Source organism: Acomys minous (assembly GCF_964271855.1).
Source record: "Acomys minous genome assembly, chromosome: 8".
Classification (NCBI taxonomy): Eukaryota; Metazoa; Chordata; class Mammalia; order Rodentia; family Muridae; genus Acomys; species Acomys minous.
Genome location: NC_140489.1, coordinates 119,540,231 through 119,563,023, shown reverse-complemented (window position 1 = coordinate 119,563,023; position 22,793 = coordinate 119,540,231). Strand labels below are relative to the sequence as shown.

Below are 22,793 nucleotides of genomic sequence, written 5' to 3'. Positions count from 1 at the left end.
ATCCTCAGTTTGTTGGCTCGGGGCATAGGCGGCCTGTGGAGATTGATGAAAATGATTCAGATTTTCTTCTTGCACATCAGCCCGGGGGTGCCCCAGTCCGCCCTCTGACACTAGTGTCTGCTTGGTTGACGTGTAGCTTTCTCTCCTGTGCTCTTCTCTCCCTGTCTGTGTGTATTCTGCTTTCTTCAGCCTTAGACTCCTGTTCCACTGAGTGTGCTGTGTGTCCCACCCCCCCTCCGTGGCCTCTTCCTACAAACTGCTCATGATGGCGTCTGTCACTTAGTTCTTTTTAATTGTTCTGTCTCCCTTCCCCCATTTTCATGTGTGTGTGTGTGTGTGTGTGTGTGTGTGTGTGTGTGCTTGCATGTGTGAGTGCACATGTTTACGTGTGTATGCATGTATGCAAGGGTGGGTGTCTGAGGCTCCTGACGAGAATCTTGCTTAGCCCTTCTTTCACCTTGTTCACTGAGGCAGGGTCTCTCAATCGCAGTGTCTCTGGCTAGCGCTCTCACCAGCCAGCTTCTTGTGGGGGATCCCCTAGATGCCAGGCAGGCTGCCACAGCCACTCGGCATTTACTTGGAATCGGGGGGGGGGGGGGGGGAGGGGGTGGGGGGGGCGCGGGAATCTGACCTCTGGTCCTCATGATTATATGGCAAGAGCGCTAACCCCTTAGCCGTCTCCCTAACTCTCTGTTCCTTGTCGGCCACAGCTTGCTTTGTTGCTGCTCTTTAATTCTTGCTCTATTACTTTGACTGAACCAGTCTCATCCTTGCAATTACATCGCAGCACCCTGTGGTCAACGTGCCTACACTAATGCTTTTACTATCTCCCAGAATCCCTCACAGTAATACTTTGCACACAGCAGGCTAGAGTGACGGTGTGGGGATTTAACTATTTAGCTTTGTTTGGCTGAGATTTCACATATGCAGCAGCACCGACCACTGGGGCAGCACATGGATCAGAGAGCCCACCTGTCAGCTTGCACAGAGTGAGCCCTGCTGGCCCTGCCAACCACCTGTTTTTTTTTTTTTTAACTTTCCATGAGTTACATCAGCGCAGGCAGGTTACCATTTTTTTTTTTAACTTTTTCAATGCAGCAATTATCCCTATAGAGTTGAAACGAACAGTTTGCCTCCTCTAGGCTGTCCTCTAGGCCTGTCCCTTTGCCTGCCTGACCCTCCCTGTCACTGCTTCCTGCGTCAACCCTTCCTCCAGCTGTCTGCCTTGCAAAGGCCTCTTCTTCCTTCTGTCCATCCCAGCCTGGATGTAGCTCTTCTAGGGGATTCCTGCGGACCCTGGGACCACACCAATGGGTTTTCTTACACCGCATCCATCCCTTTGGATGACATATATTTTATATATAATATGTGCAGTAGAAGTTTTGGTTTCTTTAAAAACTCACTTATGTTCTGCAAACAGGTTTTTTGTCATAATCCCAAGTGTGGGATATGGAGCTGCTTTTAGTTTGTCCACAGCTGATGCCTGCCGCATGGGGCTCAGAGAGGGGCGTGGTCTGTGCCAGCTGCAGTCAGTAGAATTCTGAGGACTCTGAGAGTAGAGAGGGAGAGAAGGAGAGAGAGAGAGAGAGAGAGAGAGAGAGAGAGAGAGAGAGAAGCAGAGGGGGGGGATGCTTCGAGGAAACGCTCCCAGACGGAAGCTTTGAGAGAACACTTTGAGGAGAGGATGGAGAAAGAAGAAGGCTGCTGGTTTCGCATTTGTTAGTTTGCTGTTTGCCGGGTATCCTGACACTGAAATTTGAATTGCCCCAAAGAACTCGACGAGCCTAACCAGCTAGAAGTAGTAGCTAAAGAGAGCTCCGCCCCCACTAACCTACTCTCTCTCCTACCTGGTGTTGAGGTGTTGAAAGCTGTTAGGAGGGGTTGGGGTGGAGAAGGGAGAGAGAGGCACAAGGGACCCTAAATAGAGTTAAATATATGCACAACAAGTGGCGCCCAACGTAGGGCTTGGAATAATGGAAAATCTGGGTTCTAATGTGGTAGAGGAGACAGCGGGGTACAAAGGAATGAATATAATGTTTCAGGAAAAGAGGTTTGGGAGAGACTGGTGGATTGGACCCTAATGACTTCAGCCCCAAGACGTTTTCAAATTACATGATGTCAAGAATGACGGATTCCTGGATGAACTCAAACTAGAAGCACTGTTGACAAAGAGTTGGAGAAAGTGTATGACCTGCCCCCCCCCCCCAGTGCAGAGGATAATATGATAGAAGAGGAAGAAGAAGAAAGCCCTAGGATGAGAGAGCACATCACGAATGAGGCTGATAACAATAAAGACAGAGTGGCGATTCTGGAAGAGTTTTTGTTTGTTTGTTTCTCTCCAAAGATAGGATTTCTTTGTGCATCCTGCCCTGGAGCTCACTCTGTAGACCAGGCTGGCCTCAAACTCAGAGATCCACCTGCCTCTGCCTCGTGAGTGCTAAGATTAAAGGCGTGCGCCACCACTGCTCAGTTTGAAAGAATTCTTGAGAGGTAGAATTAAAAAAAAAAAAAAAAGTAGCACCTACATATATGTTCCCCACTGAAATATAAGCCATGAAAAAAAATGTGTGTCTTCCTTGTCAACTAGGATCTGGTTCTTCTAACAGAAATAGCAGTGGTTTTTGTTATTGTTGTTTGGGTTTGTTTTGTTTTGTTTTGTTTTGTTTTTGAAGACAGGGTTTCTCAGTGTAGCCCTGGCTGTCCTAGAACTGGATCTGTAGACCAGGCTAGCCTCAAACTCAGAGATATGCCTGCCTCTGCCTCTTGAGTGCTCGGATTAAAAGCGTGCACCACCACACGCAGCCAAATGTACCCCTTTTTAAAATGATAATTTATTCAGATTACATTCCAATTGTTATCCCCTCACTCTTATCTTCCTATTCCCACCCTCCCTCCCTCCCTCTTCTGCCCCATTCCCCACCCCTAGACCCCTGACAGAAAGGGTCCTCCTCCCCCACCATCTGACCACAGCCTATCAGGTCTCATTTGGGTAGCCTGCTTCTCCTTCTCACCAAGGGGAAGTGATCAAATGGGGGGGGGGGCACCAGAGTTCATGTCAGTGGCAGTCCCTGCTCTCCACACAATGGTGGAGAATGTGTCAGATACAAACAGGGGGTATAGGTTTACTGCATACATTGTCCTTGGTTGGTGCAACAGTTTGTGCAGTCCCCGACCCTGGGTCCAGTTCCCCTGGCCTTGATGGTCTCCTTGTCGGGCTCCTGAACCCTGTAGGTCCTTCCATTTCCCCATTCTTCCACATCACTCTCAATGCACCACTGGGAGTCCAGCAGCGAGTCCCAGCATCTGTCCCAATCCCCCCACTGGGTGGAGTCTCTCAGAGGACATCTATGTTGGGCTAATATCCACTTATAACTGAATATATACCATGTGTGTCTTTCTGGGCCTGGGTTACCTCATTCAGGATGATCATTTCTAGTTCCATCCATTTGCCTGCAAATTTCAAGATTTCTTTGTTTTGTTTTTTGTTGCTGTTGTTGTTTTTTTGTCTTTGTTTTTTTGTTTTTCGAGACAGGGTCTCTCTGTGTTAGCCTTGGCTGTCCTGGACTCACTTTGTAGACCAGGCTGGCCTCGAACTCACAGCGATCTGCCTGCCTCTGCCTCCCGAGTGCTGGGATTAAAGGCATGTGCCACCACGCCCGGCTGATTTCCTTGTTTTTAATAGCTGAGTAGTATTCTATTGTGTAAATGTACCACAGTTTCTTTATCTATTCTTCGGTTGAGGGACATCTAGGTTGTTTCCAGAGTCTGGCTATTACAAATAAAGCTGCTATGAACATAGCTGAGCAAATTTCCTTGTTGTATGGTGGACAAATGTCCCCTTTTTAAAGCAAAGGGAACACCAGACACACTGGACATGCACTCATTGTGATGACAAGTCTCAATTTGAATTAGACCCTGTGTCCCGGTAAAGTCATATTGAGAGGTCCTGGGAATTCACAACTCATAGAACTTATAAAGGGTTGAGGTGTCGGTGGAGGTGGCATGCACCGTTCAACACAATCAAGCACGACACGAATCCACTGGCCATGTAAGTTTAGGGACGGGACACTCCTCGACAGAACAGGCTGGGGCGGTGCGTTCTGCTGCCACACAGGCTCCAGGCACTGGACACCGCTGCTCTTCTTATTGCTCCCAAGGAGCCTCTGCAGGCAGGTCCAGTTGTCACATCCTCTTAGCTGGAGGAGCCGTGTACTTGGAGACACTCGGGCTACAGGGTCATTGCTGTGTCAAGCCAGAGGTCTGAGCACTCCAGGGGGAAAAAAAAACAACCCGGAAGCCCTGGGTGCTGAGCGTCCAGCAGCAAGATGAAGCTCCTGCCTTTACTTTCATGCTACAGCCCAGTTTCCAGCACTGCCCAGAGCTTGACTTGGAGCTGGACCCTCCCTCAGCACCTAGCCCTGTGCTGGAGCTTCAATCATGCTGATGTGCTCAGTTCTGCCTGTGCCCTTCCCCCATGCATAAACTACTCTGAGCTCAGTGCGGATCATAGTTCACTCATCTGTGGAACCCCCACAGCTCCCTTTGGTAAAAGCTACCCTCCTTAGCAACCCATGGGGAAGCCCATCCTGTGATCATCAGGAGGGAGGGGCTGGAAGTCAACCTGCCCCCCACCCACCACCCACCTACTGAGTGATGCACATCACGAAAAGTTTCCTGTGGTTTCTGGTGGCCCCAAGTTCTGGGATTCAAGCCAGGTGGCAATTCTGTCAATAGCATATTTGCGCTGCCTAGTTTTATATCAACTTGACGCAAGCTGGAGTCATCTGAAAGCAGGAAACCTCAGTTGAGAAAATAAGATCCAGCTGGAGGGCATTTTCCTAATTAGTGATTGATGGGGGAGAGCCCAGCCCGTGTGGGTGGTGGGCTGGTGGTCCTGGGGTCTGTAAGAAAGCAGGTTGAGCAGGTCATGGGAGCAGCACCCTCCATGCTCTGCATCGGCTCCTGCCTCCCGGTTCCTGCCCTGCCTGAGTTCCTGTCTAGGCTTCCCTTGGTGATGAACTGTGTAAGCTGAGTGTAAGACGAATAAAGTCTTTCCTCCCCAACCTGCTTTGGTCATGGTGTTTCATCATAGAGAAAGACATTTAAGACATTCCTCGGGAGTAGGGGTGGGGTCAGATTTGGGAAACTCAGAGATATCAGAGCACAGCCCTACCAAAAGCAAGAGTTAGGGACCATTTCTTCTGAGTGTGCGAGAAGGGCTGACCTCTGCTGCTGAGCCACACACCTCCCTGCCCACATCACCTTCCTGCCCACATCACCTTCCACGATCCAGTGATCTACCTAGTGATCCTCAGCAGAGGGAGGGTCAGAAATCTCAACGTTAGAAGGGTGGGACACAGGGCAAGCAATTGCTTTGAAAGCCTCCTCACTGAAGTAGGTCAAGAAATGCCAAGTCTCTAGCTACCTGCCCACCCTTGCTGACCTCCAATGAGGCTGCTCCGGGGGCCCCTACAGTAGCTACTTTCTGACTGTTGTAGGACCAGCCTCACCCAGTACAGTTATGGTTTTCCATGGCATCCCTGTGGCTTTGGAATATGTTTCTGGGACTACATCTACCTCCCTAACGTTAGCACTAACGTTAGCACCGTCTCTCACATGGGGCAGTAATTTCTTCCTGTTTCATGTCTTGCTCCCTAAGAGTCAGGTGACCACCCATGCAGGGCAGATGCTGGGTGGAGACAGGAACACATCAGCGCTTCATCAGGCTTGATGCTCAGACTCCCAAGGGACTCCTGACTTGGGAACTCAGGGGAGAAACATCACTTAGGCTTAGGGAAGAGTGGACAGGACACAGCGTTTCTGTTCATGCCAAAGCTGGGGCTCTCAGTGAAGAATGCAAGCCACGCTCAGCGACATCTTTGGCCAGCTACCCACCTGGCTTGAAAGTCTCCATTGTGTCTGCCCACTTCTCATGGCTGTCACTTCTTCGTTCACGGTCCCTCAATACAGGTGCAGGTAGAGCTGACACCATGCAGAGGCCTTCTCCTTTAAGATGACTTCTGTCCCGTGTGTGCACGTCAGTTTGAGACATTGGTCCTTTTGTCCCTGCTGTGATGAAACGAGGCGTCTGTCACCTGCCTATCTGCGATCAGACGTGTTCCTGGCCATTAAGAACAGGCAGCCCGCAGGACAGAATAAGCGAGAGTACCCGCCCTAATTGCATTGCTGGCACACCCAGCAGCTGCACGGGAGCCTTGCTCTTACATCCCTTGAGGATCTGGGGTCTGGGCTCTTGTTCTGAGAAACCCCTGGGGCCCACCCCGGCAGACCTGCATTCTGACCTTGTACTGAGTCATCTCTTACTTCTGATCTCTCCTTCTTTATCCAATCTCCATACTCACTTATCTATATACTCGCTATATTTTTCCTATTTTGAGAGTGATTTTGTTCACTGTAGAAAGAATAGGAAATATATATCATGATGGAAAAAAATGTTACTTTTAAGTGAACATGCCACCACCTGGAGATAGTCCATCTGTGAACACACCGGGACAACTCATTCCAGGTCCCATTATGCATTTTTGTCATCCCGTTTATTTATCGTTTGCTTTCGTTTTTTTTTTTGTTGTTGTTGTTTTTTTTTGTTTTTTTTTTGTTTTTTTTGCTTTTTGAGACAGGGCCTCACTATGTAACCCGGGCTGGCCTTGAACTCAAAGTTGCCATGCTGGACATGGGAGCCCACGCTCTGAGCTTGCCCCTCAGCGGCCAGCACAGGGCTGTCAGTTTGGAACAAGCAGGGGCCACATAGCCAAGTCCTGTCTTGAAAACAAAACAACCAAAAAAGCCATCTTATAGTCATAGCAAAACTCAATCAAATTACTTAACCAGGAGCACATCACTGGTCACTTAAGTTTATTTCCAAGTTTTTACTTTTGGAAGCAATGTCATTGTGGATATTTTTGGGTGTGTATATATATATATGTTTGTATGTATGTATTTTTTAACCCAATTCTTTCTTAGGATGAATGCCTAAAAGTGAAATGGTTAGGTCAAAAGAATAGACATTTTTCTAAGAGATTTATTTTCATCTTTTAACAGTTGTGTATGTATGTGCGTGTATCTATGCACATGTGAGTGCAGATGCCCTCAGCGAGCAGAAGAGGGCATCAAATCCCCTGCAACTGGAACTACAGGCAGTTCTTAGCCCCTGTGTTGACGCGGGAATCCAATCTGCATCTTCTGCAAGAGCAGTACAAAGGTTTTTTCTTACTGTTTTCACCTCCTCACTGTTTTCACCTCCTCCCCTTCCTCCTCCTTCTCCTCCTCCCCTTCCTCTTCCTGTTCCTCCTCCTCCTCTTCTCCTTCCTCCTCCTGTTCCTCCTCCTCCTCTTCCTCCTCCTCCTCCTCCTTCTCCTCTTCACAGTAGGCACGCTTAACAGCTGAGCCATCCACCCAGCTCCTTGATTCTGTTTTTAACGTCATGCTGTGAAATCCAGGCTTATAGGTTTGGGGTATAGGCCAGTGGCGGAGTGCTTGCCTAGTAGCACAGGCCCTGGGTTTGATCCGCAGGACCACAAAACCAAAACAAGACAGTACACCCAGACACGTGAAGCCGCATACACAGGGGCTCCTTTGTTGCCCGTTCAACAGCGATTAGCTTCTGGACATTTTTCTCCACTTTCTCTCCCGTCTTCAATCCATTCCTCCCATTTGTTTTAGGAGCAGAGCCAAGACATTCTGCCAGAAAGAATCATTTCTGGTTTTTATCCTGCTCCACCCTTGAGGCAATGAGTACTAGTAGCTATTTGAAAATGAGAGAGAGGGGAAGAGGGTGAATTATTAGAAAAAGAGAAAAAGGGTTTTTGCCATGACAGCATTATCCAGTGTGGTGTTCGGTTGTCCCCGTCTCCCTGGCTCACTGGGGCTCAGGACTGCCTATTTCTGCCCTGGGGTCCCACACCCTCTCCAACCACCCTTTTCTCCCACCTCTGAGCCGGCATGTGCGTTTTAAAGCTATTTCAGAAACTGCAGCCAAATGCCACTTCTGCCACATCCCTGAGCTGTGCCATGCTTGTTCGTCCTCCATCCCTGAGCTGTGCCATGCTTGTTCGTCCTCCATCCTTGAGCAGTGCTGGGGCTTGTTCGTCCACTGGTCCTCTGTTTCCCTCCCTCCTCACTTCTGCCCACCCACTCTTCCTTCTCAGTTCTTTTTTTGTAGACCACAAACGATATGAGTGTTGTCTGCCCCTGGACACCACCAGCCCTGCAGCCCTCTTTTGTGTTTGAGAAGAATCCCAGTTATGTCTTAGCTGGAAGTCATCTGGTTACGAATGTGTTTTCTGGGTGGTTATTTGCATTTCCTCCTTTGCAAACTGTCTTCTGTTCATTTTCCTACTGAGTGTTTGCTGGGTTTGTTTGTTTGTTTGTTTGTTTTAATTACCATGCATGTTTATCCAGTATCGGTGTGCTTGCCTCAGTGAGTTGCTGGGACTACTTTTCCAGACTCACTCAACAGATAATCACCCTCATAGGAAAGAGTCAGTTTGCTTTCTAAAGCTAACAAACCAACTCGGCAACTCACCTCTCACCATCAGATCAACAAGCAGGGCAGGCGTGTGGATGAAGAGGTGCTGAGCCAGGCACAGGAGCCTGCAGCAGCAGCAAGGAGATGGCCTGTGCTGCCTGGTTTACGTCGGCTCGACACAAGCTAGAGTCATCTGAAAGGAGGGAACCTCAATTAAAAAATGGGATTTTAGGCAGGCCTATTAGGCATCTTCTTAATTAGTAATTGATGGGAGAGGGTGCCATCCTTGGGCTGATGGTCCTGGGCTCTATAAGAAACCAAGCTGAGCAAGCCATGGGGAGCAATCCAATAGGCAGCACTCCTCCATGGCCTCTGCATCAGTTCCTGCCTCCAGGTTCCTGCCCTGTTTGAGTTCCTGTCCTGACTTCCTCCAATGGTGGACGTGTAAGCCAGTTAAACCCTTTTCCTCCCCCAAGGTGTTTCGGTCACGGTGTTTCGCCGCAGCAATAGAATGCCTAACTAAGACACCTCCCCCAGGTCACTCTGTCTCTTTCTGTCCTCTCATGGTCATACCTGGGGTAGCTAAGGCAGCCAGCACACTCCAGTTTCTTATGCTTTTCGGTCACACCCATATGAGACTTTGCAAGCCCAGATCTGGACATTTCTATCACCTCATTGATTGATATATTTGTGTCGAAGGCAAATGATGCCTTAAAATACACCAGACGTCGGTGAAAATGAAATGTCCCTGCGCCCCTTTCAATGTTTTTCAGCATGAGGGCCCTGGACCAGGTGACTATAACTTGAGGCCACCTCCAACAGGCTCTGTTACGTCTTGCTTTCGGTCTAAGGTTCCCCGATTCCTGCCTATCTGCTCAGTAAGTATTCTACGAGTCACGCCTGTGGAGGGGGTAGGTCTGGGGACCCCACACGTGCGGGCTGGGGTCAGGGCGTGTGGAGGCGGAGCCTGTACAACATGCTGCAGTGCTCTGAGTTGTACGTTGGTGCAGCGACCACTCGGAGTAGCCGTGTCGGGAAGCTTCTGACTTAGGACAGACACCCTGGCCCCCCCGAGGCTGTAGCTGCATCAAACAGGGATGGCGCTAACGGACCGACACTGATGTGAGCAGCCAGGGGCTGGTGCCAGCCACCAGAACTGCCATTTGGGCATGTGCACGTGGCTTCTGGAAGCCTAGGAAGTGAAAGGTTGAAATCGAAAGATGGTTACTAAAGTAGATAGGACCATCACCAGGAAATGGAGTTTTCCATTTTTGAGCTGGGCATGGTGGTGCAGGACTTCAATCCTCCTAGCACTTAGGAGGCAGAGGGGGATGGATCCCAGCTTGATGTGTGTGTGTATGTCTGTAAATGTATGTATTATGTATATATGTGTATATATATACTGAAGGAGAAATGGCTTTATGGTTAGAAGTGAAACTGCTCTTCCAAAGGACCCAGGTTCCCAGCTTTCACACAGTGGTTCACAACCACCTGTTACTCAGTTTCAGGACATGTGACACCCTTGTCCAGCCTCCTCAGACACTAGTCATACACAGGGGGCACAGACATACATGGAGACAAACATATAAAAGAAATTAAAATTTTTTTTCTTTAGCTGATGAGAGGCTTTTATTGAGGGTGAGAAACACACACATGCAACCGAGTGTCAAACGGCGGGGGTCCTCTTTGAGGCCTGGGTGACTAGGTTCATTCCTAAGTCTGAGCAGGGCCAGGGGGCAGCAGTGTGACCCAGGGACACTGAGACTTCTAAATTTTTTTTTTTTAGGTGTCTCTTTACAATGGTTCTCAACCTTCCCAATGCTATGACCCTTTAGTACAGTTCCCCGTGTTGTGGTGACCCCAGCTATAAAGTTATTTGGTTGCTACCTCATATTGTAATTTTGCGACTCTTATGAATGGTAACATAAATACATGTAGGACATCTGACATTCAACCCCAAAGAGCTCTTTTTTTCTTTCTTTCTTTCTCTTTTTCTTTCTTTCTTTCTTTTTTTTTTTTTTGTTTTTTTTTTTTTTTTTTTGTTTTTTTGTTTTTTGAGACAAGAGTTTCTATGTGTAGCCTTGGCTGTCTTGGACTTGCTTTGTAGACCAGGCTGGCCTTGAACTTACAGTGATCCACCTGCCTCTGCCCCCCGAGTGCTGGGATAAATGCGTGCGCCACCATGCCTGGCTCCCCAAAGAGCTCTTAATCCATAGGTTGAGAACCACTACGTTAGGAGATCATTATAGCCTCTTTTTTTTTTTTTAAATCTTTCCAGAAGACTGAGGTGGCCACACACAGTGTAGACTGAGTTACCTCTGTCCCCGAAGCAGGCCCACTGTCACGCTGGAGGTCTTAGGTAGCCCAAGCCTGGGAATCATTTCAGAAAGTAACACCGTAATGACCCCGGTGGCCGTTTCTGCTTCTCATGGGAAAGCCCGCTTCTGCCTCCTGAGTACTAGGATTATAGGCTTGTGCTGCCACACCTGGCTAGATTGTCTCTCTTAAGCCTTGTCCTTAGAAACATCTTTTTTCTTCCTCTCAAAATAAGTGTGTTTTCCTCTGGAGGGTGTTGGCAACAACGCTTGGTCGTTGGATGTTAGCCACCATCCTCCAGGGTCTAGATGACATGGTCTTAGAAGCAAAGGCCACTTCCTCTGAGGGATACTTGGGTCCCTTGAGAGGCAGCCAGGACTCTTACCCTGGGATGGGGCATTCTAGATGTCCTGGTGTGGCCCTTTTTGCCTTAGAGCAGGCTGTCCTAGTTCCCTTCGCCACTGGGTCATTCCCACTCTGGACTGTGGATCACAGCCACTTGGGTGGGTAAAAGGATGTCATCCAGCAGCCTGAGAGCATCCCGGGAATATTTTGCAGGGGTCTCAGCAGCACGTGGGAGGCCTCTCTGCTTCCCAGTGGCAGCGTGGGCGTGGAAGGCGAGGCAGGGACTTTGGGAGTCTGTGTGAGGATGAACTCATTCATTGTTTCCTTGGGACAGTTCTAGAGCCCGAGTGAGAGCCACCAGCTTTGCTAAGGGAGTGCTGTGGTTTCTAGGTATTGGTCCTCGGAGTCAGTGGCTATTGGACACCCTGCCTGTCAGATTTCCTCTGTATATGCAGAGAACTCCCATCTGTACGGAGGACCCAGTCAGGCTTAGCCAATGGTTGATCTGAAAGATTGGGATGAGCTACACAGCTATCCATGGGGACCTCTTCCTCTTCCGGCTGGAGGAGTCCAACAGCAGCAACTGCCCACAGGCACCCTTTACCAGCCTGACCTAATTCTTTACTTAGGTATACTTCAGGCTGAGGAGAGGGGCCTATGTGCTGGCTGTGCCCTATCTCTCACTATGGACAAGTGAAACTTGGGCTGTGTAGGTGACCCTAAGGGAAGGGCTGTCGCCCTCAGAATGTCAGCTGCAGAGTGGCTGGGCTGTGCAACTGGCGGAGGGACGTTTATTTGGAGGGGTGATGGGGACACCCAGCCAATGCAGTTCCAGACAGACAGACAAGCGCTGGAAGATGTTCATCAGCACTACCCGAATCAGACCTCTGACTGGGTCTCTAGCACAGACCTTTCTCAAAACGGAATCATGATAACCAAGCCTTAAGAAAACTGAGAAAATTACTACAAGTGCTGTGTCCACTAAGTAGAGGCTGGGGGCTGGGGTTGTTACTTTCTCTTAGGAGAAAATTTCCAGGTCACCTAGTGATGGCGACATTAGGGCTGGACGATCCTACTGGGTAGTTCTCAAAGTGACGGAGGCACAACCGTCAGCCTTTGGAGGGGTGGTTTTGTGTGTGTGCGCCAACCCCCCATCTCTTGTTCTGAAGGCTGGCCAGGGCCTGCCCACTCATGTCGCATGCCCATTAATAACACTAATAAAGGCTTCTGCTTCCCTTGACGTGTGGCCAGGACCTGATTAGATTTCCAGGCTGCCCCTTTGCTTTTGGCCAAGCAAACATCCTGCCTTTAAGAGCAGCTTTTGTAGGCAACTGATGTCATCTACCGGGGTGCCTGCTCTGTTCCATGCTCCGGGTGATGCTGCTTCCACCGACCGCCTCCGGGAGAGCGAGAAGGAACAGCAAGGAAGGGCAGGCATGACCCAGAGTGACAACAGTGAACGACGGTGGTTGCTGACTGGACAGGGGACTGTCTGATTTGGCAAGGCTTACACTCCTCTACCAGGCAATGCCACTGTACAAATCGGTGGCCTGGGGCCATACTGGGTGCCTGTTGGATTCTGAAACCCTTGTCATAATTGTCTCTGCCTCCTCCTCCTCCTCTTCCTCCTCATTCTTCTTCTTTCTTCTTCTCCTCCTCTACCTCCTCCTTCTCTCTCTCTCTCTCCCTCTCTCTCTCCCTCTCTCTTTCCCTCTCTCTCTCTCTCTGTGCATACATGTGTATATGCATGCATGTGTTTAAGTCAGAAGAGGATGTTTGGTGTGTGCATGCAAGTGTGTGCGAGCCTGTGTGTAGGTCAGAAGAGGACATTGGATGTCTGTTTCTATCATTTTCTTTGAAGCCGTGTCTCTTTCTGGATACAGAGCTCCCTTTTTTCAGCTAAGAGGGCAGCCAGCATGGCCCAGCAGTCCCTCTGTTTCTGGGGGCTTGAACAAACACGTTCAAGGCCATGATTACCCAGCTCCATGGTGCTGGGATCTAACCCTAGGCCCCATGGTTGCACAGCAAGTCCTTGCTAAGCTTTCCTCCTCATTGCTTTTAAAGACATGGTCTGTCTGTACAGCCCAGTTTGGTCATGAAGTCATGATCTTCCTGCTTCCTCCTAAGTGCTAGGACAGCAAGTGTGTGCCACCATGCCCAGAGACCCCTGCCCTTAGCCACTACACTGACGCTCTTTCAAGAGGCCCGAGATATTCTCTTGGTTTTCAGGAATATGTGTGATCCCCAACCTGGGAAGCAGTGACCAAGAGGTGAAGTCTCAGTCTGAGGAAAGAGGACTCATTTCTGCTTTAAAGAGAGACTTTGACTAAACACTCAACAAAACATTTTGTTCAAGAATTTCAACAAAGCCGGCCATGGTGTCGCCTTTAATCCCAGCAGAGGCAGAGGCAGGCAGATCTCTGTGAGTTCAAGGCCATCCTGATTTATACAGTGAGTTCCAGGACAGCCAAGGCTACACCAAGAAACTCTGTCTAGAAAACAAAAAACAAAAACAAAAACAAAAAAAACCAAACCAAACCAAAAAAAGCAGTCAGGCTAGAATGATGGCTCAGGTTAAGGGCCCTGGGTGTTCTTTCAGAGGACCCATGTCAGGAGGCTCACAACCAGAGCTACATGTGTATATGCACAAACATATACACAATTGAAAGACACTAATTATGAGCACTCATGGAGTCCACAGAGGGGCCGGGACAGACTCCATTTTCTCATTCTGCTCACAATGGGAACGAGGGAAGCAGCTTGGCCTTTTTATTTATTTATTTATTTATTTACTTACTTACTTATTTATTATGTATACGGTATTCTGCCTGCATGTGCACCTGCAGACCAGAAGAGGGTATCAGATCACACTATAGATGGTTATGAGCCACCATGTGGTTGCTGGGAATTGAACTCAGCACATCTGGAGGAGCAGTCAGTGCCCTTAACCTCTGAGCCATCTCTCCAGCCCACAGCTTGGCCTTTTGGCTTAGACTTGTAACTGCAGAATCCAGTCTCTCCAGCCACTTGCTGGTAGACGAGGGGCAGGAGTCAGGGGGAAGGTGGCACCTGCTGTGACAGGAACTGCCTGGCCTGGTGCCACTAGGAGAAATCATGCTTCAAAGTAGCAGAAGTGAGTCACCGTGCCCTCGCTCGCGGCACGTGTCAGAGGTCATTGGCTTTCCTGCCCTTGTCTGGGCACCTCCCAGCCCCAAGGTGACTCCCAAAAGGAGCCCTTTCAGCTCCCAAGCCCCTCTCCTTATCTCAGGGAATGGGTCAGCCATAGCTTATCCGGCAGCTGGACACAGGCACTTAGAGTGTCCATCTCATCAGACTCCATTTTTTTTCCCTGTCTATTTCAGAAAACACCAGGTCCAGGAGCATACACAGCTTCTAGACAGTTCCCTAAGCAGTCCCCAACCATCGCCAAAATGGGTAGAGAACACAGCCTCTTCTTCAATAACACAATTGGTTTTTAAAATAAAACATTATTGGTGCCAATATTGCGTTTGAGCAAGTTCTTAAGTTTAGAAAATGGTCTTGCCTGCTTCTTGCAGGGGCGCCGCCCACTGTGGAAAGGACTGTAAGCTTTGTCACAGGTGAAAGCGGTCTTGGCGGGCTTTGCCCTTGGACACACCATGGATACTCCCTGAGATTAACCTTGAGATAGACTGGGTGGAGCCATCCTGGGCCTGGAATTCAGGAAGCGGACCTGGGGACTCCACCTGGACTATTGTGTTTCTCATCAACCCTCAGTGGGAGGAGGAGACCGCCCCTTGCACGTGAGAGACAGGCTGGCAGAGAGGAGAGAGGGGCAGCAGGGTCAGACCCGGGCTTGAGAGCATGTGGATCGTGGATCAGGAAGAGGATCAGCAAACAGGCTGGACCAGCACACAGGCCAGAGACACCTGAGGACCAGTCCTGTGGAACAGATACCAGAATGTTCACTCGTTTCCCTTTAACCTTTTTCCCCTTTTGTGTAAGCTAGTTGTGTTGTATAATAAAGTTTAATTGTTAAGAAACAGAGCCAACAGCCACACAGAACAAGAGCAGTCACCTGGGTGACCATCCTGCATGGTCCTAGTCTGAACAGTCAGTCGCTCTGCTTAATCCAAGAGTACAGCTGTCCCAGAGACCAGCCCAGGCTGTGCCTTGTAGCAGTGTGCATGGCCAGCATGTCCAGGGTAGGTGACGTATGGCCTTGGTTTCTCGAGATGCGTCACACAGATGTTGGAAGACCTCTAGACCCTCTTGAAGACTTCTATGGGTCATTGCATCAAGCCACAGGTAGAGTTGACAGGCTCCCAAAGGTAGTGCCTTCGCTTTTTCAGCTTCCTGAAAAGAACAATATGACCCAACCATGTAGACAGTCACACAACAGAGCACATCCTGGTCAGTGATAGATGCACGTATGACCGTGGTATCTGGAGAATACAGAAGAGAAGAAAAACCTCTATTGCCCAATGACATTGTAGTACAGTTTGTGGTGACACTGATATGGACTGTACTGTGCAAACATGGTGACACTGCTCTACAGGACAATTCTCCCAGCCAAACTGTCACCACCTGTGTTGACTGTTGGTGTTCCCTCAGAAGGAGGGGCCTGGTGAAGGGTTCTCAGCCATGCTACCCAAATGAACTATGCGCTCTGTCCTAATGGTACATGGCCTCAGTGAGCTTAGGCTGGGAAAGACTAGGAAGTCCCTATCTATGCATCTGGTGGCAGACCTTCCGGTGTGACTGTTTTAAGGCCACCCACACTCCTTTTCCCCATAAATACTCACCTATCACTCTTTAAGTGAGCCTGGAAAACTCTTAGGTTTCCCAGAGAAAACTTTAGACTTGTACCTTAGTTTGTCACTGGGACCTTTAGGAGGGGAGAAGGAGACATTATGTCTTCCTCAGGAAGGGATTTTAGCCAGAGGTACATTATAGCTATTGTGCAGAGCAAAATGCTTGATCATAGATTAATATATATTAATTATTGCTCTATGGCTTTGCCCCCTCATTTAACCCATGTATGTGCGTGTGCGTGTTGGGAGCCACACATGAGGCCTTATGTATGATAAGCATGTGTTTTACCACCAAACCATATCCTGGTTCATTTATCATTAGTTTGGAGTGTATGCCTTTTACTTATAAAAAGAAAACAAAACAGGAAGTCCACAGTAAAACAATATATTATGGGATAGGCTCAGTAGGCTGATGTGCTAGAGCCCACTAAAAGCTGAGCAAGGCGGTATGCACATAACCCTAGTGCTGGGGCAGAGACAGGCAGGTCCGGGGCTCACTAGCCACAGTTAGGCTAGCTGAAATAGCAACCTCCAGATTCAGTGATAAGCTCTGTCTCAACACACAGTGTGGAGAATGATGGAGAAGCCTCTCAAAGTTAACCTACGGCCTCATATGCAGGCATGGGCCAGTGTGTCTTGCACTCACACATGCATAAACGCCACAGACGTACACAACCACCCCAGTATACTGTTGTAGCCATAGCAACCCAGGCTTCTCATGCTCACTCTTGACTGCATCGTTTTCTTGTGCTTGATTTAATCTCATGTTCTGTTCACCATGGCTCTAGAAGCATAAGCCATACCAATTACATAGGTATGGCACATATACACAGATATGAAGGAGAGATAAACCTGTTTTTTATGATCCCAAGTGTGGGATCAGAATGGTCTTGTGAGAGAACAGGTGAGGTTAATACACCAGAAGACCAACCACCTCATGTAGGAGCTTGATTGTTGCCAGCTGAAAAGATCCCATGAACAGACTCTGGGAGGAGATATGTAAATGAGCCCAGAACTGGAGGCGGGGCTGTTGGAGACTTCCGATAGTTTTGGCTGTTCTTCGCTTCACTTAGAGACGCTCCTAGAGAGAACTGCTCGAGGGAAGGCTTCGGTTCTGGGTTCTGGTTACTTCAAGTTCCAGCAGAAGAAATCCTGCTGATTATACCAGGAGAATTGTTCATCGGAACTGATATCCTTACGGTTTTATTACTATGTTCTTTTTGTTGTTGTTATTCTGTTCTTTAATCCTCTTTTCCTATTGTTTTGGTTAGTCGGGTTATAAGTGACGTATGCTTGGTTAATAAGTTCATAAAAAATATATTGGTTAAGAAAATTGAGCTTACACACACACACACACACACACACACACACACACACACACACATACACACACCTTATAACATATGGCGTCTAGCTTTATGTTTGCATGCAGTAGCAAAACCTACATGTCCCCATTAGGTGGCCATGGCTACATTTCTGACTCCTAGCCAATGGAAATCTTGAGTATCTGCTATGTGCTGGGTGCTGTACCTGGTTAAGGGTCTTGGAACAGAGATGAAGGATCATGGGATTGAATTTGGCAGGGTAGTCAGGGAAACCTGGCCTGAAAAGGAGTCCAGGAAGCCGTGCCATGAAGCTCCAAGAGATCCCCAGGGTCTGAGGCTCCAAGACCATCCTCATGCAGGTGACATCTCTAATGTGAAGACCAACTCTAGTCTTCGAAGCATGCCAGCTCACTGCTGGTGTCCAGAAGAGGACTGTGACCTGCCACATGTGTTCAGTGGAGGGAGGAGGCAGCAGAGCCAAGCCCCGAGACACGCAAATGGGAAGACTGCCTAGTACTCAAGGGACCCAGGAGGCTGAGACGAGCAGCGGGGAATGGGGAAGCCAGTCAGGGCCAAGGACCACCATCTGGGATTTGCTGAGGGGGAGGCAGAGGAAGTGTGGCCCTGCAAAAGTGAAGGGGGAGAGAGGGCGTGGGAGGCAGGGCAGGGGGTCACCAGATAGGTCCAGCAACGGGGCTCGGAGAGGACGAATGGCCCAGAGTTTGGCAAAGATGAATAAAACTAAAAAATGTTTTGCTTTGTTATACTTAAAAAGTGAAAAGGGCACATCCCCTCTCTGAACTTAGAAGCCCTTATAACATGTACTATTCCTGTCTTCACCGCTGGGGCGGAGACTCCCTCCCACCTACAAAACCATCCCAGGCATGTAGAACGACAAGGTTTTTTTTTTTTCTTTTCCTTTCTTTCTTTCTTTTCTTTTTTTTTTTTCTTTTTTTTTTGTGCCTCCTTTGATCAGAACACAGTGACAGAGCAGAAAGGCTCAAGGTCTTTGTTTTGTTTTTTGTTTTTAATAGTTTTTCAACACAGGAGTTCTCTGTGTGTGTGTAGCCCTGTCTGTCCTGGAACTTACTTTGTACACCAGGCTGGCCTTCAGCTCAGAGATCTACCTGCCTGTGCCTTCCAAGTGCTGGGCTTAAAGGCGTGCACCACCACCACACCCAGGAGTCCTGTTTTAGTCTTCAAACGGGCCAAAGGTCCTGTGTGATAATTTCAAGATGGGGAAAGAGAATGGTTAGACCTGGTTTGACATTGAGCTTGATGAAAAACAAAAGCCAACAAGACACACTCAGGAGTGGATGGATCTCTTAGTTCAAGGCTAACCTGTTCCGGAGCGCGAGTCCCACCCAGGGCAACACAGAAAAACCCTGACTAAAAAAGTATTGAGGTTGGGACATTGACACTTGGCAGCTAAGAACGCCCTCTCCATAAATGGCATGTCTGAAAGCCTGACTTAGAAAGCTTTCCACGGCAACACAGATCTAAGGGACTACGGACGTCCCTGGAGCGGCTGGCCCCGACTCCATCTTCAATTCCTCAGGGATGCTCCAGGGTTCCCTCCCCTCCCCATTAGCTGTGACACTGGCTTCCCTCAGCCCTTGCCCTGGGTCCCCTGAGCAGCTCTCTCCTCCTCTACCTCCTCCTCCAGCTGCTCTGCAAATTTGGCTCCAACCAGAGAGAATATGTCTTCTTGGCTGCAAATGGCCTCCTGCTATGTCCGTGTGAAGTTTCCTCTTCGTTAAGCAGAGGATGTCAAAAGTCACAGCTGTGATGTGGACAGCCTGGCCTCTTTTTCACTTTCCCATCCCAGTCCTGTCACTGTTCTCTGGACCCACAGGCATAACTCTTTCTGCTCCAGTGGCTATGTAGCAGGCACAGACATTGATGGTAAGGACCACAGGTCGTCTGAGTGACCAGCCCTGTCCAGCCTCATCTGTAATGTGCTGGATGTCACTTATGGCAATGTGTGTATGTGTGTGTGAGCGTGTATATATGTGTGAGTGTGTGGGTGTATGTGCGTGTCTCCTTAGCTTACCCAGTCATCTGTCAGTGGACACTTGGCATGCCTTCCATGGCTTAGCTTCTGTGAACACAAACGGATAATACCTTTGGGACTTGACTTTCAATTCTTTGGGAGAATCCCAGTAGAACTGAAGACTGTAGAGTAGTCCTATTTTTAGGGGTTTTTTTGGTTTTGGTTTTTGCTTTTTTTGTTTGTTTGTTTGTTTTTTTGTTTTTTAGGCTCTACCATACTGTTTTCAACAGTGGCAGAACCATTTTACGTTCCCACCAGGAGTACATAAGGGTTTACGGTTTGTCATCTCCTCAGCAAAACGATTTCCGGCTTTGGGAGTAGCCATCCTAGTGGGCGTGAGGTGGGACCTTAGAGTTGTGATTGTCACCCCTCTACTCATTAGTGATGTTGGGTATCTTCTCGTGAGCTTATTGGGCATTAGCGTATCTTGTGGAGAACTCTGGAGAAGGCCCTGCCTGTTTTTAGAGCAGGCTGTGTGTTTTGTTTTTAGGCTTTGTTTTAGGCCTTTCATAATCTGGCCCCGAGGTCTTACACATCCCAGGCACGTGGTGGACCACTTCCCTATCTCCTCAGGACCTGGATTGTAGCATCTTAATAGAAAGAGACACAGTTTACAAATATTTTCTCCTATTTTATGAGGTGCTTCTTTACACTATTGACAATGTCTTCATATATATATAATTTATTTATTTTAATTTTTTAAAAGTTTGTTCGTTTTTTTGACGCAGGTTTCTCTGTGTAGCCCTAGCTGTCCTGGAACTTGTTCTGTAGACCAGACTGGCCTTGAGCTCATAGAGATCTGCCTGCCTCTGCCTCCCAAGTGCTAGGATTAAAGGTGTACGCTACTACCACCTAGCCCTCTACATGAGATTTTAAATATTCATGAAATAGTTTCTTTTCCTGTTGCCTGTGCCTTTGTTGCCACACCCAGGAAGTCATCAGAATATGTGGGGTTTCCCCTCACACACCCCCACCCCCACCCCCGTGTTTTCTTCTAGGATTTGTAAAGAACATTTTATGTCTTACATTTAGGTCTTTGATTTATTTTTATTTATTTTGAGTATGGTTTTAGGTAAGAGTCCAACTTCATTCATTTGCATATGGATGCCCAGTTTTCCCAGCCTTGTTAGGAGGTCTGTCCTTCCCCTACTGAATGGTCTTGGTATCCTTGTTATTTGGAGGAAAGATAAAGGACTAGCTGGGAGCATTAGACCAAAGGTAAGACAGACAGCAGACATTTCAGTTTGGAAGACACACCACAGTGTGGAAGAGTATAGGGCAGAGTCTTTACACATACTTAACCCCAAATGGTTCCCGACCAAGCATGTGATCTTGAAAAGGTGGTGAATGGCTGCTTGCCAAAGCCTAAGACGTATTTGAGAGAGGGAAACGCCAAGTGATGGAGAGGAAGAGGGAGATGACTCTCTGCACCCGGATAGGTTGCCCCGTGTGCATGTATGCCCAGTCCCCCTGCCAGGCTGTGGACCAGCCTGGACCCACAATGGTCCATCCGGTCAGCTGGACAGCAGGGTTCTGGTGTCCCATAGCCCAACACACGGTTCCCATACTCTATTCATATGCCCAGCTTCCCGGCATCTTCTAAGCTCCATTATTTTTGGGGGAATCCACAGCCCCTTCCTTAAGGAACCAACATTCTGGCTTCAGAGGGGCTGGGTGACGGGTGGCATGGAGCTCCCATCCAGTCTTCTTCTTGCCAGCCAGTCTTGGGACTCTGGCAGTGGTCCAGTGGCTTCTAGGTACGCATGGCCCCTGGACTGGTGTGGTCTTCCCCAGGACACGGTCAGAGAAGATTCCCGTGGTGCCGGTGTCTGGGAGCCCGTTTGCATTCTGCCATGGCAGTAAGAAGTTGCCTGTGCCTCCATCTCCAGAGCCCCTGAGCTCTTGTGTCCTTAAAGGGTGGCAGAGGACAGAGCACAGACCTTGAGGTCTCCAGCCCTGTTATCCACCAGGCATTGTGGGTAAGACATGGTCTTCTTCTTGGGGACAGAGCTTCCCCCTACCATGATGGCTGTGGACTACCAGGGGAGTGACCAACAGTTGACTGAGTCCAGTGTCACATAAGTGACCAAGTGCTAGGCACGGATGTGCAGAATTGTCATTGTCACTTTCACCTCAAGGCAAGACCTCAGAGAGAGGCCCCTACCACATCTCCAAGGGAAGGCAATGACCCACACAACAGGTGGGACCACTTGGGTCTTTCTGCTCAAGAATCATCCGTCATGTGGCACAGTGCCGTCACTGGTAGGGCCGGGGAGGGTAAGGCTGAAGGCCAGTGTGTAGTGGTCAGAGGCCTCAAAACGTTCTTCTTATGTAATCCTAATCCACAAAACAGGTACTGTCCACTGTTACTTTGCAGATGAGAAAACAGGTACCAAGAGGCAACTTGCTCAAGGCCACACAACCAGCAGAGGCCAGCGAGCAGTTCCAGCTCAGCTAGTGACTACAGGGGTACCGTCCTGCCTCTACCATGAAAAGAGGAAGGTCATGGCTGCGTTAGCCCCAGATCCCTGGTTTAAAGCCCCTGACCTTAGGGCTCCTGGAGCAATTCTTGCCAGTTGCACTACCTCCAGTGAAGCTCTGTTCTTTGCAACTGAAAGCACTTGCTGACAGTTTCAGAGGATCCCTGACCACGGGGAGCAAGAGACTTTGCAGGCACCCTCTAGGCTCCCAGAATCCTTTGTTCAGGACTGAGGGGCTGGCTTCAAGGCTGCTCAGGCAAAGGTGAGGGAGAGTTAGCAGGTGGAGTGGGCAAATGGGGGTCTTCCGAAGGCCAAGAAACACTTGCGTAGTGATATCTGAGGGCCACGCCAGGGGGCGTTTTCAACAACGAGCACTTTGGTACCCAAAGAAAGTTGGGGGGTAGGTGGCAGCTGAGATTCTGTTCATATTTGTTTCTACAGATTCAGTTAATTCAGAAGTGTGTGTGTGTGTGTGTGTGTGTGTGTGTGTGTGTGTGTGTGTGTGTTGCCTTACTTAGAAAATGGTGGGTGGGCTAGAGGGCCAGAGTGAGGGAGAGCTCAAGGTAGCCCCACATCTCTCCCCAGACTTAAGCTGTTATGCAGGAAACAATGGGTTTAAATAAGAAGCCGGCTTCCATGTTCTCTGAAGAGGGCTTGTGGACATGGCCTATGGACTGCAATAGGGTGGAGGTTGGGGGTGGTGGTGTCAGGCAATGGCAGGATTCAGTGGGTTTCCCCTGCCTGACCCTTCAACACTTGCCCAGCCCCCTTTACCTCCTCCTAGTATCCCCAAGCCCTGGCCCTGACCCCTAGCCTCACTGCTCACCCAACAAGGCTCAACCTTCTTGGAGACTGGTCTCTTCTCTCCTCCTCACCCTCCCAGGCCCCAGCTCCTGCCTTCCAGCCTTCTCCTCTGACACGGCCTTCCTCTCCAGGGCCTGTGTCACTGCTCTGTGCACGAGTGTCAGGTAAAGGAACACACTGCTTCAAACAGTC

The 22,793-nt window shown here is 49.0% G+C and overlaps 1 protein-coding gene across 2 annotated transcripts in view; it reads left to right on the top strand.

The window, feature by feature from the left end:
• STPG4 (sperm-tail PG-rich repeat containing 4) overlaps window positions 1–14,639 on the top strand; it is a 45,544-nt gene extending 30,905 nt beyond the window's left edge. For both annotated transcript variants that reach the window (XM_084791929.1, XM_084791928.1), the window contains 2 exons: window positions 9,259–9,363; window positions 14,509–14,639. In XM_084791929.1, coding sequence (XP_084648055.1) covers window positions 9,259–9,363; window positions 14,509–14,625 — 222 coding nt within the window. In that variant the 3' untranslated portion in view covers window positions 14,626–14,639. The remainder of the gene's footprint in view (window positions 1–9,258; window positions 9,364–14,508) is intronic.
• The last annotated feature ends 8,154 nt before the right edge of the window (window positions 14,640–22,793 follow it).